Raw genomic sequence first — 13,781 nt, 5'->3', positions numbered from 1 at the left:
CAAATAAAGTATACATTTTCAAAATTAGCCTTGGACACCTTAAAAATGTATTTTGAATGGCAAAAAAATACTCACAAACATGAAGAGTAAAATCGCATTAAAACAAGTCCACCTCAATGTGGAAAAGGGAATATTCCTTTGTTGGGACCACTCAACAAAGGGATATGCCCTTTCCGCATTGAGGTGGACTTTGTTTTATGCGATTTTACTCTTCATGTTTGTGAGTATGTTCTTGGCATTCAAAAGGAGTCTCAAGTACATGTATATGCCATTGCCATTCCAGGAGTATATAATGAGTAATTCTATATAAATGCTTAAATAATGCATTCAATTTAACTAAACACATTCGATTTTAGTTGACTAAAATTATTTTTTTCGACTAAAATGTACTGGAGATTCGACTAAAATACGATGACTAAAATGGGACTAAAACTAAAATGGCATTTTAGTCAAAGACTATGACTAAAACTAAATCAGTTGCATATGACTAAATTGGGACTAAAACTGAAATGGCATTTTAGTCAAACGACTATAACTAAAACTAAATCAAAATGTGATGCCAAAATGAACACTGGTGATCATGTCTAATGCTGGCCATACACTAGCCGAAATATCGGGCAAACTCATTTTCGAAAAACGAAAGATCTGCCCTGAGAGCAGACGATCGTGCCATCATGTAATGACCGAATTTCGATCGATAAATCATTCAATGGACATAAATGAATTCAGTTTGTCACATATACCTAGTGGAAAGGAATATGTAACGAAGTTACAAAAGTGCGCTAATATGTGAACAAGAGAACACTAACAAAATGTCCATAATTAAATAAAAAATCAAAATTAATCAACAATCTGAAATAAAGTCTTTTTCATCCAAAGAAAGGTGTTCCCAAGGTGATACATGCAGGAAAACCAACTGATGAATGATGGGTGAAATGGAACATGTAAATTAACCTCTTACCACAAAGCAATCCATAAACGTGACTTGGAGCAAAAATACAATCTTGTGATAACACCCAGTGATGTGAATGGACTCTTACCACAACTGAGAGAGAATGGAGCATGTACTGTGGTACCAGGGAATCCAATAGATCAGCCAGATACGATGGAGTCTCAATGGGGATGGATGGATCAACAGAGCTTCCCAGTTATGGGGGTCTGGAGGCTTCCAGAGGTAGGGATGCCAACACGGAGACCGCAATAAAAGAGGAAGGGACTAATAGTGCATTACCCACGGTTTATTATATCAGTAAAGGTAAAAAACACTTACATACATCCGAAGTGGTAGACAGTGAATACTCAAACAAAAGTCACAGTCGCCTGCAGTGTGATCCGAGACATACAGTAGCATGGCTGGCTCCCCCCGACGCGTTTCTACTGATAAGTCGGCTTCTAGTACAGCTCCAGTCCCAGAAGCCGACTTATCAGTAGAAACGCGTCAGGGGGAGCCAGCCATGCTGCTGTATGTCTCGGATCGCACTGCAGGCGACCGTGACTTTTGTTTGAGTATTCGCTGTCTACCACTTTGGAAGAATGTTAGTGTTTTTAACCTTTACTGATTTAATAAACCGTGGGTAATGCACTATTAGTCCCTTCCTCTTTTATTGCGGTCTCCGTGTTGGCATCCCTACCTCTGGAAGCCTCCAGACCCCCATAACTGGGAAGCTCTGTTGATCCATCCATCCCACTTGAGACTCCATCGTATCTGGCTGATCTATTGGATTCCCTGGTACCACAGTACATGCTCCATTCTCTCTCAGTTGTGGTAAGAGTCCATTCACATCACTGGGTGTTATCACAAGATTGTATTTTTGCTCCAAGTCACGTTTATGGATTGCTTTTTGGTAAGAGGTTAATTCACCTATTCCATATCACCCATCATTCATCAGTTGGTTTTCCTGCATGTATCACCTTGGGAACACCTTTCTTTGGATGAAAAAGACTTTATTTCAGATTGTTCTCTTGTTCACATATTAGCGCACTTTTGTAACTTTGTTACATATTCCTTTCCATTTTATATTTATCACAGTACACTCATTTACATTGGTTCGCACACCTTTTTCTCCATTATTACTTTAACATATACCTGTGCAAACAGGTCGGCCGAGAAACACATTAACCTTTCAATTTATCGTTCGTTTATCGATCGGCCAGCAGATTTTCAAAACTGTTCCTTTGATTTTTCGGCTCTGAAAAGTTGAAAACGATTTTCTATTTGTGCCCATTAACTGCAGGAAAAACGGACGATTGGACCAAATGACAGATTTTCGAACGATTTTTCAGCAGGTGTATGGCCAGCATTAGAATTGCATTCTGCCTCCTCCTTTTACCCCTAGGCTCCTGTTACAATGTATCATGAAACCTATTTTCCTTACTCTGTGGATACAATGTCAAGCCTGAGAAGTAAATTGTCGGGCACAAACATTGTCGCATGGAGGAAGGAAACAGGTCCTTAGCCCTGTGTAAACTCTGACATTGACATGGAGTTTATACATGGATTAGATTCAGCACTTCAAAAGACAAATGCAGTGTTGAGGGAGCATGGCAAATAAACATCTATATAAAAGACTCTTACAGCCTCTGTGTGAACTGGGTGCACAGCGAATAGGAGTGATGTGCCCAATGCCAGTCTGCGGTCTTCAAATACAGTCTGACTGCACACATAGCAGAGCAAGGAGCTGACCAGGCAGTGTAACACGACATTCATCATATGGAAATAGAAGGGATCCAGACCCCATAAATATACATTCATCCTGTAACAGGAGAAAAGAAAAAAATGTTAAAATGTATCTAAACTCAAGAAAAAAAATATAATACATTACAGCTTACTAATCCATATACACTAAATTGTCAAAAGTATTGGGAGGCCTGCCTTTACACACATATGAACTTTAATGGCATCCCAGTCTTAGTCCGTAGGGTTCAATATTTAGTTGGCCCACCCTTTGCAGCTATAACAGCTTCAACTTTTCTGGGAAGGCTGTCCACAAGGTTCAGGAGCATGACTATGGGAATGTTTAACTATTCTTCCAGAAGCACATTTATGAGGTCAGGCATTGATGTTGGACGAGAAGGCCTGGCTCGCAGTCTCCGCTCTAATTCACCCCAAAGGTGTTCTATCGGGTTGAGGTCAGGACTCTGCAGGCCAGTTAAGTTCCTCCACCCCAAACTCCCTCATCTATGTCTTTATGGACCTTGCTTTGAGCGCTGGTACGCAGTTGTGTTGGAACAGGAAGGGGCCATCCCCAAACTGTTCCCACAAAGTTGGGAGTATGAAATTGGCCAAAATGTCTTAGCATGCTGACGCCTAAAACAAGTTGTAAAGTTTCAAGGTTTTTTACCTTAATAAAGCGGATTTCCGGCCTCAAATACATTTTTTAACTAAAAATACCCCTATAATACTAATCCCTCACCCTTTACAGAACCGCTATTCTCATACTTACAAGGTGTACAGTATTGGATTTTAGTCAAAATCTTACTTTTAAAAACGCTGTCTGGGCCCCTCCATCTTAGTCGTGGGCATCTGAAGCCACAGTGTAATCTGCTTTGTCCTTCTTCCTGATTCCAGGGAGTGTTCTGGGAGTTCTTCCTGATTCCAGCCTCCTGGGAGTGATGACAAACAGCTCCCAGGATGCAATGCAAAGGCGGAAGTGATGTCGGTGGCCGTGGCCACAGAGGAGGGAGAAGGAGGAAGTACAATCAAAAATGCCCTGAAAATAAGGTAAGGGACCCCCGAAAAAATTGAAAATGCCCAATTGTTGATCAGCATAGCGAGCACTCCAGGAATCACTAAAGTTGCAAAATAGGCCAGAACTCCACTTTAATGCATTCTATGCATTGAGGTGAAAAACCTTTTCTGCTTAACCTGCCCCCCTTAGCCCCCCTTTTTCTTACCTGAACCCAATCGTTCTAGCGACAAGCATGAGCCCAGCAGATTCAGCAGCTGTCTTGGGTCCTTATTGGATAAATTGATTGCAGCAGGAGCCATTGGCTTCTGCTGCTGTCAATCAAATCCAGTGACATGGGAGTGGGGCAGAGTCCTGCTGTCTGTGTCAATGGATGCAGCAGCAGGCCTCGTGAGCGCAACCCCACGGGTGAGCCCATGGAAAGCGTCTCTCTGTGGGGGTACCTGATGAAGAGGAGGAGCCAGAAGCGACACCGAGGCACCCCAGAAGAGGAGGATCGGGGCTGCTCTGTGCAAATCCTTGAACAGAGCAGGCAAGTATATCATGTTTATTATTTAAAAAGAAAAAAACGAACCTTTACAATCACTTCAAGAGTTCCATTCACTGGAACTAAGAGGCCAAGCCCAACCCCTGAAAAACAATCCCACACCATAATCCCCCCCCCCCCCCCATGAAATGATTTGGACCAGTGCACAAAGCAAGGTCCATAAAGACATAGATGAGCGAGTTTAGGGTGAAGGAACTTGACTGGCCTGCACAGAGTCCTGACCTCAACCTGATATAACCCATGGAGATCAAAAGCTGGCACACGATTGCTCCTTCTTATGAAATTTTATTTTTGCACTGAAGCAGTTACAACATCTTGGAAATTGTAAAGTGTCTCAGCCTAAGCCTTTCTCATAGCGAACAAAAAATGTAATAAAATCAAATTTATATAGAGGCACACAACCCCTGTGACCAGGGGCGGTACAATCTTAATTGGGCGGTACAATCTTAATTGGGCGGTACAATCTTAATTAAAATCAATTGGAACCACCAGGGGAAGACCAGATCCCAGAACACATCTCACAGCTCGGTTGAATCAGTCTTTTCAAAATAAGATTCTCCTGTGTATCCTCCACAAACTTCCGGGCACCAAACAAAATCAGACGGAAAGAAAAAAAGAATGGGACGTGGCAGGACAAGCAGAAAAGCAGCAAAGCTACAGTAAATATTCCAAGAGAACGAGGAAACCCAAGGACTACATACTGTTAATGTGCTTAATTTATCATCTGTGACATTGTCTGAAAGTGAGCTCTCCCTCTTATCCAAAGGTCTGTCCTTTGACGTTCTGTCCACTATTTTGGATATTAATGGGTTTATTGAAAATCCCATGTTAAAGAAAATTTTTTTGCAGGAGACAATGGAAGAAGATACTACCCCATACATTATCCAATCAGACGATTGTTCATTTTTTGTTTAACAGCCTAAGTGCAATATCCACCCTTGAGCATTTACAATTTGAATCAACTAAAGGGTTGTATGGCATTGACAACAGCTTTATTTCTACTGGGGATAGATATTTCTATCCTGTCCAGGCTAGAAGTTAAGCAGCTGACTTCTTTCAGTTTGTTGTAGAGAAGAAGCTCGACAAGCTGAAGGAGAAATCTGAGTCACACACACACACTCCACCAAATTTATTTTAAATAAGGCAGAATATCTGGCCCTACAGGCCTTAAAATATAGGAAGGATATTATAATCCGTCAGGCGGATAAAGATGGAACAGTAGTACTGGATGCTTAGAGGCACTTAGACAGTTAAATGATACCATTACATACAGGTTGCTCAGCTCTGACCCCACAGTCTATACAATAGATGTTGCTACAACTTTTGGAGGGTGGTGGTGATATGGGAGTAATGGATTGAAGGACAATTGATTTTTTTATTCATGGATAAACCAGTTGTACCCATATCCCATCATCTTCCAAAGGTCCAAAAGCAACGTATACCTGTAGAGGGACATCTGATAGTGGTAGGCATTGGGTCTCCATTGGAAAGAGTTAAGCCTCGTACACACGTCCCGAATGTCGGCCGAACGATCGGCCGTCTTTTGTCCAGTGCTGTCCTGTCGGCTGAAAACTGCAAAAGACTGCACATGAATTTTGTCGGCCAACAACAGTCGACTGCAGAAGTGATGTCATGTGATGGTTAACTTTCCTTGTCTTTTTTCTTTTCTGAGCATGCCCAGTCTTGCTAATCGGCTGTTTGTCGGCCGAATCCTGTACTGACTGGCGAACAATCGGCCGTTTTGGTGTTGGCCAACAAAAATTTAAATGCCTGCACAACAGATTCTGTTCGGCCGAAAAGTCGCTGTCGGTTGTCGGAAGCATCATACTAACAAGCCGACAATCGGCAGATCGTTCGGCAGCCGAATATTTACGGCCGACAATCACTACGTGTGTACGGGGCTTTAGGCTCCGTTCACATGTCAGCGTATGGATCGCGGGCAGAACCGCCGCGGTTCCGCTCGCGATCCGGAGATTATTGCAAATCGCGGGACGCCTGTGCGTTGCCCGTTGATTTGCAATAGCCCCCAAACGCTGAGCGATGTTGCCGCGATTTCCGCCTGCCGAATCGCGGTAACATCGCGCAAAAAAAAATCGCGGGACGCATTACGCCCAAAAAAGTACAAGAGCTTCTTTGGAGCATAATGCGTCCCGTGATTTATTTTGTGCGATGTTACCGCGATTCGGCAGGCGGAAATCGCGGCAACATCGCTCAGCGTTTGGGGGGCTATTGCAAATCAACGGGCAACGCACAGGCGTCCCGTGATTTGCAATAATCTCCGGATCACAGGCAGAACCGCCGCGGTTCTGCCCGCGATCCATACGCTGACATGTGAACGGAGCCTTAGTGAATAGGTTGATGAGCATCTTCAACCTCTTGTTAAATGATTGCCAGGTCATCTCAGGGACACAGGACACCTTCTAGACCGGGGATTTGCAAAGTGTGGCCCACCAGCTGTTGCAAAACTACAAGTCCCATCATGCCTCTGCCTCTGGGTGTCATGCTGGTGGCTGCCAGAGTCTTGCTAGACCATACACAGGAGATTAGGTGGTCGTCCAATAATAGCTGGATCACTGTGGATGTAAAAGCTTTGTACTCCTGCATATCGCACCACTTAGCCCTTGCAGCAGTCAAACATCCATTAACTCGATGTAGCAGTTATAATCAGGAGCTGTGTGAATTCATGTGCTTAGCTCTAGAATTCTTATTAAAATATAACTATATCATGTTGAACTACAAGTTTTATCTGCTGTGCCTGGGTGCCACAATGGGTTCTAAATTTCCTGCCCTACTAGTGAATTTATATATGGGGTAGTGGGAGGAAACTTTTTTATTTTCCCACGGCAACCCGTATAGGACACATATCAATTGGTATGGTCATTTTATAGACGATCTGATCTTCGTGTGGAGTGGTCCAGTTAATGCGAAAGAGCATTTCGTACATTATCTCAATGCCAACCATTTGAACCTGGAGTTCACATACAACACTGACTCTGATAGCATTGACTATCTTGATGTCACTTTGACAGGCTGTGTAGAGGAGGGTGTGGTGTACACAAAGGCCTATAGGAAACAATGTACTGGCTTCAAGCTGTCATCCTGTACATATGGTGCCAGTAGGGAGAATTTGTGAGAGCCAAGAGGAATTGTTCCTCATGGGATGATTTCAGGGGGAATGTGACATTGTTTCAAATAGGTTGAGAGCAGGGGGATATAGTGAAGATCTTATAGAGGCAGGAGTTTGGTTGAGGAACGAGATTGTGATACTCTAACCCAGGGATCTCCAAACTATAGCCCTCCAGCTATTGCGGAACTACACATCCCATGAGGCATTGTAAAACTGTAACATTCAAAGACATGACTAGGCATAATGGTTATTGTAGTTCCTGAACAACTGGAGGGCTATAGTTTGGAGACCACTGCGTCTAAACCGTAATCCTTCTGCCTCTAGAACAGTGGTTCTTAACCTGGGTTCAATCGAAACCCCAGGGGTTCGGTGAGTTAGTCTCGTGGGTTCGGCGGAGTTCAAGACACACACCCGACTCATATGATTCCTGATGACACGCCCCGCTCATTGGCTGCAGGTGATCACGCAACATCGCTTGGCCTATCTGTGCTGCAGGGAATTTGGCACGCCCAATAGTCGAATTGTAACTGTCATGATGGTACGTCGTGTGATTTCTTTCTTAATATTTAATCCCTTCATACTAACTATGTCGAGCAAAAAAAGAAAGTGGTCGGACGAATATGTACAATATGGATTCACATGTATAAGGGAACGTGATGGGAGTCAGCGTCCTAACTGCATGATTTGCAATGCCAAGTTTAGCAATTCTAGTCTAGCACTGGCAAAACTAAGAGAACACTTCCTTAAGCTGCATGGAGATGGAAAATGCAAGAACACAATGCTCGTTGAATTCAAGGTGAGGAGAGCCAGATTCGATGAAAAGTCTAGTCTGCCTGTTCTCGGCTTTGTACCCATCAACAAACCGATCCTCATAGCATCATACGAAGTTGCTTACCTGATCGCAAAGCAGGGCAAACCACACACCATTGGTGAAACACCCATAAAACCAGCTGTGTTGAAGATATCATGCTAGGAAAAGCGGCTGAAGTTAAGTTATCCCAAATTCATTATTATGTTTTTGTTTTGTCTGAAAATCACGTTTTAATGGTTTTGTTCTTTGTTCTTAATGGTTTTGTTCTTTAATGGTTTTGTTCTTTAATGGTTTTGTTCATTTTGTGCACCTATATATAAATATATACCTAAATATATACCTATGTTTTGAATTTGAAAAAATCATATTTTATTTTTCCAATTAACCGGTTGCAGACCGCCGCACGACTATATACTGCGGCGGTCAGCCCCGGCCAGGCAGAGTGACGTATCGGTACGTCACTCGCCTGTCGCTGACTTGCGAGCCTATCGCGGGCGGGCGCGCGCCCGCCGAGGCGTGCGCCCGCCGCGGCTCGTTCACAGACAAGTCAGTGCGTGTGACCGGCGGACTCGATGTCCGCCAGTCACACTGCGATCGCTCCTGTGAAGGGAGAAAGACAGAGGAGCTTGTGTAAACAAGCTGCCTGTCAGTTCTCCCTGTGTAAAAGTGAAGATCTGTCCGTTCTACTATGTAGAACGGTGGATCTTTGCTTTTACACCAATAGGAATGTCCCTACACAGTTAGAATCACGCCCCTAGGACACACTTAACCCCTCCCTGTCCAATAAAGTTAACCCCTTCCCTGCCAGTGTCATTTTTGCAGTAACAGTGCATATGTATAGCACTGATTACTGCAGTAATGTCACTGGTACCCCCAAAAGTGTCAAAAATGTCAGTCAAGGGTCCGATCTGTCCGCCGCAATGTCGCAGTACCGAAAAAAAAATCGCAGATCGCCGCCATTACGCGTTAAAAAAAAAACACCAAAAATGACAAAAATCTTTCCCTTTGTTAGTAAACGCGATAACTTTTGCGCAAACCAATCAAAATACGCTTTTTGCGATTTTTTTTTTTTACCAAACATAGGTAGCATAAAACAAATTGGCCGAAAAATGTTAAAAAATTTTGATTTTTACTTTTTTTTTTGGGGAATTTCATATAAAAAAATGTGAAAAATATTGTTATTTTTGCAAAATTTACGCTCTTTTTTTGTTTATAGCGCGTGATCAAAAAATCGCACAGGTGATCAAATACCACCAAAACAAAGCTCTGTTTGTGGGAAAAAAAGGACGTCAAATTAGTTTAGGTACAGCGTCGCACGACCGCGCAATTGTCCGTTAAAGTCACGCAGTAAAAAATCGCAAAAAAAACCCTGGTCCTTTAGCAGCCAAATCCTCCGGGGCTTAAGTGGTTAAGAAGGGTTCGGTGAATGTGCATATGAAACTGGTGGGGTTCAGTACCTCCCAACAAGGTTAAGAACCACTGCTATAGAACAAATAAATGGTCCTGTTACAGAGGGGGGAGGAGTACACTTTCTAACTACTTATTCTTGACAATATGATCAAGTGGTAAAGATTATTAAAAGTTGCCTTCCTATCCTGTATGCTGATAAGAAACTTTATGACATTTAACAAAAAGGATGTAAATTGTCCAACAGGAAGGCACCAACTTTAAGTACCATGCTTTCTCACTCTTTTTTTTGTTCCCACAGCCCTCATTCCTCCAATTCATGGTTGGGAGCTGTGCGATCTTATCCCTGTGGTTTTGCCACATGTTATTCATGGAAAAGACACAAAAAAAGTAAAAATGTTACCTCCTTTTCCACTGGGAAACCCCATCCACTTAAAAATTATACAAACTGCAATTCCAAGACGGTTGTTTATATAATGGAATGCACTGCAGTAGTTGTAGAATGCAGTATGTGAGTCGTACCATTCGTAATTTACGTGTGAGAATATCAGAACATTATAATGACACACTCAATAATAATGCAAAAAACATCTCAAATGTATGGAAACATTTTAGAATGGTGCATGGAGGAAACCGTTATTCTTTTTCTTTCTTTGGTGTGGAACAGACTAAAAGACCTATCAGAGGGGGAGATACACACAGCATTTTACTCCAGTGTGAAGTGTGGTGGATACACAAGCCTAATATGAGAATTCCAAGCGGAATGAATAGTAGAATGGACATTAACCGGTTTCCGACTGCCGCAAGTACATATACTGCGGCGGTCAGCCCCGGCCAGGCAAAGTGATGTATGGGTACGTCACTTGCCTGTCACTTGCTTGTGAGCCAATAGCGGGTGAGCGCGCGCCCGCAGAGGCGCGCGTCCGCCCAGGCTCCTTCACTAGGAAGTCCGTGCGTGTGACCAGCGGACCCGATGTCCGCCGGTCACTCGGCGATCGTCGGTGGAGAGGGAGAAAGGCAGGCGGCTAATGTAAACAAGCCGCTTGTCATTCTCCCATGTGTAGGAATAGTGATCATACGGTTCTACTATGTAGGACCGTTGATCACTGTTCCTACACCAGTAGCCATGTCCAATCACAGTTAGAAGCACGCCCCTAGGGACACACTTAACCCCTCCTTCCTCAATAAAGTTAACCCCTTCCCTGCCAGTGTCATTTTGCAGTAACAGTGCATATATATAGCACTGATTACTGTAGTAATGTCACTGGTAACCCCAAAAGTGTCAAAAATGTCAGTCAAGGGTCCGATCTGTCCACGCAATGTCGCAGTACCGCAAACAAAATCGCAGATCGCCGCCATTACGCTTTAAAAAAAAAAAACACCAAAAATTACAATCTTTCTCTTAGTTAGTAAACGCAATAACTTTTGCGCAAACCAATCAAAATACGCTTTTTGCAATTTTTTTTACCAAACATATGTAGCATAAAACAAATTGGCCTAAAATGTTAAAAGATTTTGATTTTTACTTTTTTTTTTTTTTTGGGGAATTTTCATATAAAAAAATTTGAAGAATATTGTTATTTTTTCAAAATTGACGCTCTTTTTTTGTTTATAGCGCAAAAAGTAAAAATCACAAAGGTGATCAAATACCACCAAAGGAAAGCTCTGTGAGAAAAAAAGGACGTCAAATTCGTTTAGGTACAGCGTCGCACGACCGCGCAATTAACCGTTAAAATCACACAGTGCCGAATCGCAAAAAAAACCCTGGTCGGAATGGGGGTAAAATCTTCCGGGGCTTAAGTGGTTAACCTGTTTTTGAAGTGATCAGTTTAGTTAAAGCCCCGTACACACGTACCGATTGTTGGCCGTAAATATTCGGCCGACGACCGTTCGGCCGTTTGTAGGCTTGTTAGTATGATGCTTCCGACAGCCGACAGCGCATTTTCGGCCGAACAGAATCGGGTGTGCAGGCATTAAAATTTTTGTTGTCCGTCACCAGAACGCCCGATTGTTCGCCAGTCAGTACAGATTACGGCCGACAGACAGCAGATTAGCAAGACTGGGCATGCTCAGAAAAGAAAAAAAGACAAGGAAAGTTAACCATCACATGACATCACTTCTGCAGTCGGCTGTTGTTGGCCGACAAAATTCGTGTGCAGTCTTTTGCAGTTTTCAGCCGACAGGACAGCACTGGACAAAAGACGGCCGATCGTTCGGCCGACGATCAGTACGTGTGTACGGGGCTTTAGTCTCAGCATATATGTGGTAATGTTGTCTAGCTTCCACAGTGTGTATATTTCCCTTGTTCTCTGGTTTCTCTGGCTTTTCTTCTTCCCCTGGTGTTTCCAATAGATTTTAATTAGGATTCTACCACCCCTGTTCACCAGGGATTGTGTGCCTCTATATAAAATTTGTTTATAGTGCAAAAAATAAAAATCGCATAGGTGATCAAATACCACCAAAAGAAAGCTCTATTTGTCTGAAAAAAATAACATCAATTTTATTTGGGTACAGCGTTGTATGACCGCGCAATTGTCCGTTAAAGTAACGCAGTGCCGAATCGCAAAATATGGCCTGGTCATTAACCACTTTAAGACTGAGCCTATTTTTGACAATTTTTGTTTACACGTTAAAATCAGTATTTTTTGCTAGAAAACGACTTAGAACCCCCAAACATTATATATATATTTTTTTTTTTTTTTTTAGCAAAGACTCTGGAGAATAAAATGGCGGCCATTGCAATATTTTTTGTCACGCGGTATTTGCGCAGCAGTCTTTCAAACACCATTTTTTTGGAAAAATTACGAAAAATCACATTTCACTGCGTTTAAAAAAAAAAACTAAACAGTAAAGTTAGCCCATTTTTTTTTGTATATTGTGAAAGATGATGTCACGCCAAGTAAATAGATACCAAACATGTTACGGTTTAAAATTGCGCACACCCGTGGAATGGCAACAAACTACGGTCAATAAAAATCTACATAGGCGACGCTTTACATTTTTTTAATGGTTACCTGTTTAGAGTTAGAGTGTAGCTCTTTTTTTTTTAATTTTAACACAGATTTAAAAAAAAAAAAATAAAAAATATGATCACTTTTATTGCTGTCACAAGCAATGTAAACATCCCTTGTGACAGCAATATGCAGTGAAAGGTACTCTTTATAGAGGGATCGAGGGTCTAAAAGACCCCAGACCCCTCCACTACACTTCCATGTATTCAAAACGCCGAAAACTGCATTTTTGAATACAGTCACTTTTTGAATCTGTCGCCTTTAGCAGCCGAGTAAACCGGATGTGACGTCATGGACGTCGCCTCCGGGTTACGTCATCGGAGACCCGATCAAAGCCGCTTCCGGCTTTGATCGGGACTCCATCCAGCCGGCGGACACGCCGGCTGGGTGCTCGGGTCTCCCAGTGGGACGGGGGACGGGAGACCGGGCAGAGCCGCGGAAGGCGGCGGGAGGGGGGGGACGTCCCCTCCCGCTCGCCGGGGTAACGATTGAGCGGCTCCCGAGCCGCATCGGTTGTTACCGCCGAAAAGCCATCCGCCGGCTCTAAAAAACGGTACCGGGATGATGCCTTTATCACCCCGGTATAACCACGTAAAGCTAGCCGACGTAGGTCTACGTCACTGGTCGTAAAGTGGTTAACCTCCCTGGCGGTGTGATTGTTTCCGATTTTAGGTGCTGAAAGCGGTACAATTATTTTGCATGTAATTCTTAAGGATGAGCAGCCCAAACCAACTATTTACATATGATTTTTTTTCTACTGTGCGTTCTTCTTTATAACATCTCGGGTATGATAAAGTTTGAAGCACAAAATCATAAATTATAATAAAATAAATAACTATAAATAAGTTAAAGTATATATATATAAGGGCACTGGGGGGCAAACTAATGTCAATTTATTTTATTTTGTAATGTAATCCAATAGGATTACAACATATCAGTGTGTTTGTGTGTTTTACTTTTCAAATTTGTCGCCGGTTCCACCCCCCTGTGAGTGTCACGTCACAGGAGACGGAAGCCAGGGCACACAGCATCGGGCGGAAGATCCAGCCGCCGTATGCTGTAGGGACACATCGCGGGATCCCAGGGACAAGGTAAGTAACCTTTACCAGGATCCAGTGATGCTCCCTGGCGGTACCCCGAGTGTGGCTCGGGGGTTACCGCTAATTGCACTAAAATTCCACCCTGAGCCACA

General features: G+C 43.0%; 1 protein-coding gene across 1 annotated transcript in view; it reads right to left on the bottom strand.

Annotated features, from left to right (window-relative positions):
- Positions 1 to 13,781, bottom strand: part of TMTC1 (transmembrane O-mannosyltransferase targeting cadherins 1) — a 100,626-nt gene that overhangs the window by 66,850 nt on the left and 19,995 nt on the right. The window contains exon 3 of the mRNA XM_082253149.1: positions 2,576 to 2,753. Within this exon, the coding sequence (XP_082109275.1) occupies positions 2,576 to 2,753 (178 nt within the window). The remainder of the gene's footprint in view (positions 1 to 2,575; positions 2,754 to 13,781) is intronic.

Source organism: Pelophylax lessonae, assembly GCF_965119305.1.
Source record: "Pelophylax lessonae genome assembly, chromosome: 4".
Taxonomy (NCBI): Eukaryota; Metazoa; Chordata; class Amphibia; order Anura; family Ranidae; genus Pelophylax; species Pelophylax lessonae.
The sequence above is the reverse complement of the archived record's forward strand: the minus strand, read 5'-3'. Positions and strand labels throughout refer to the sequence as shown.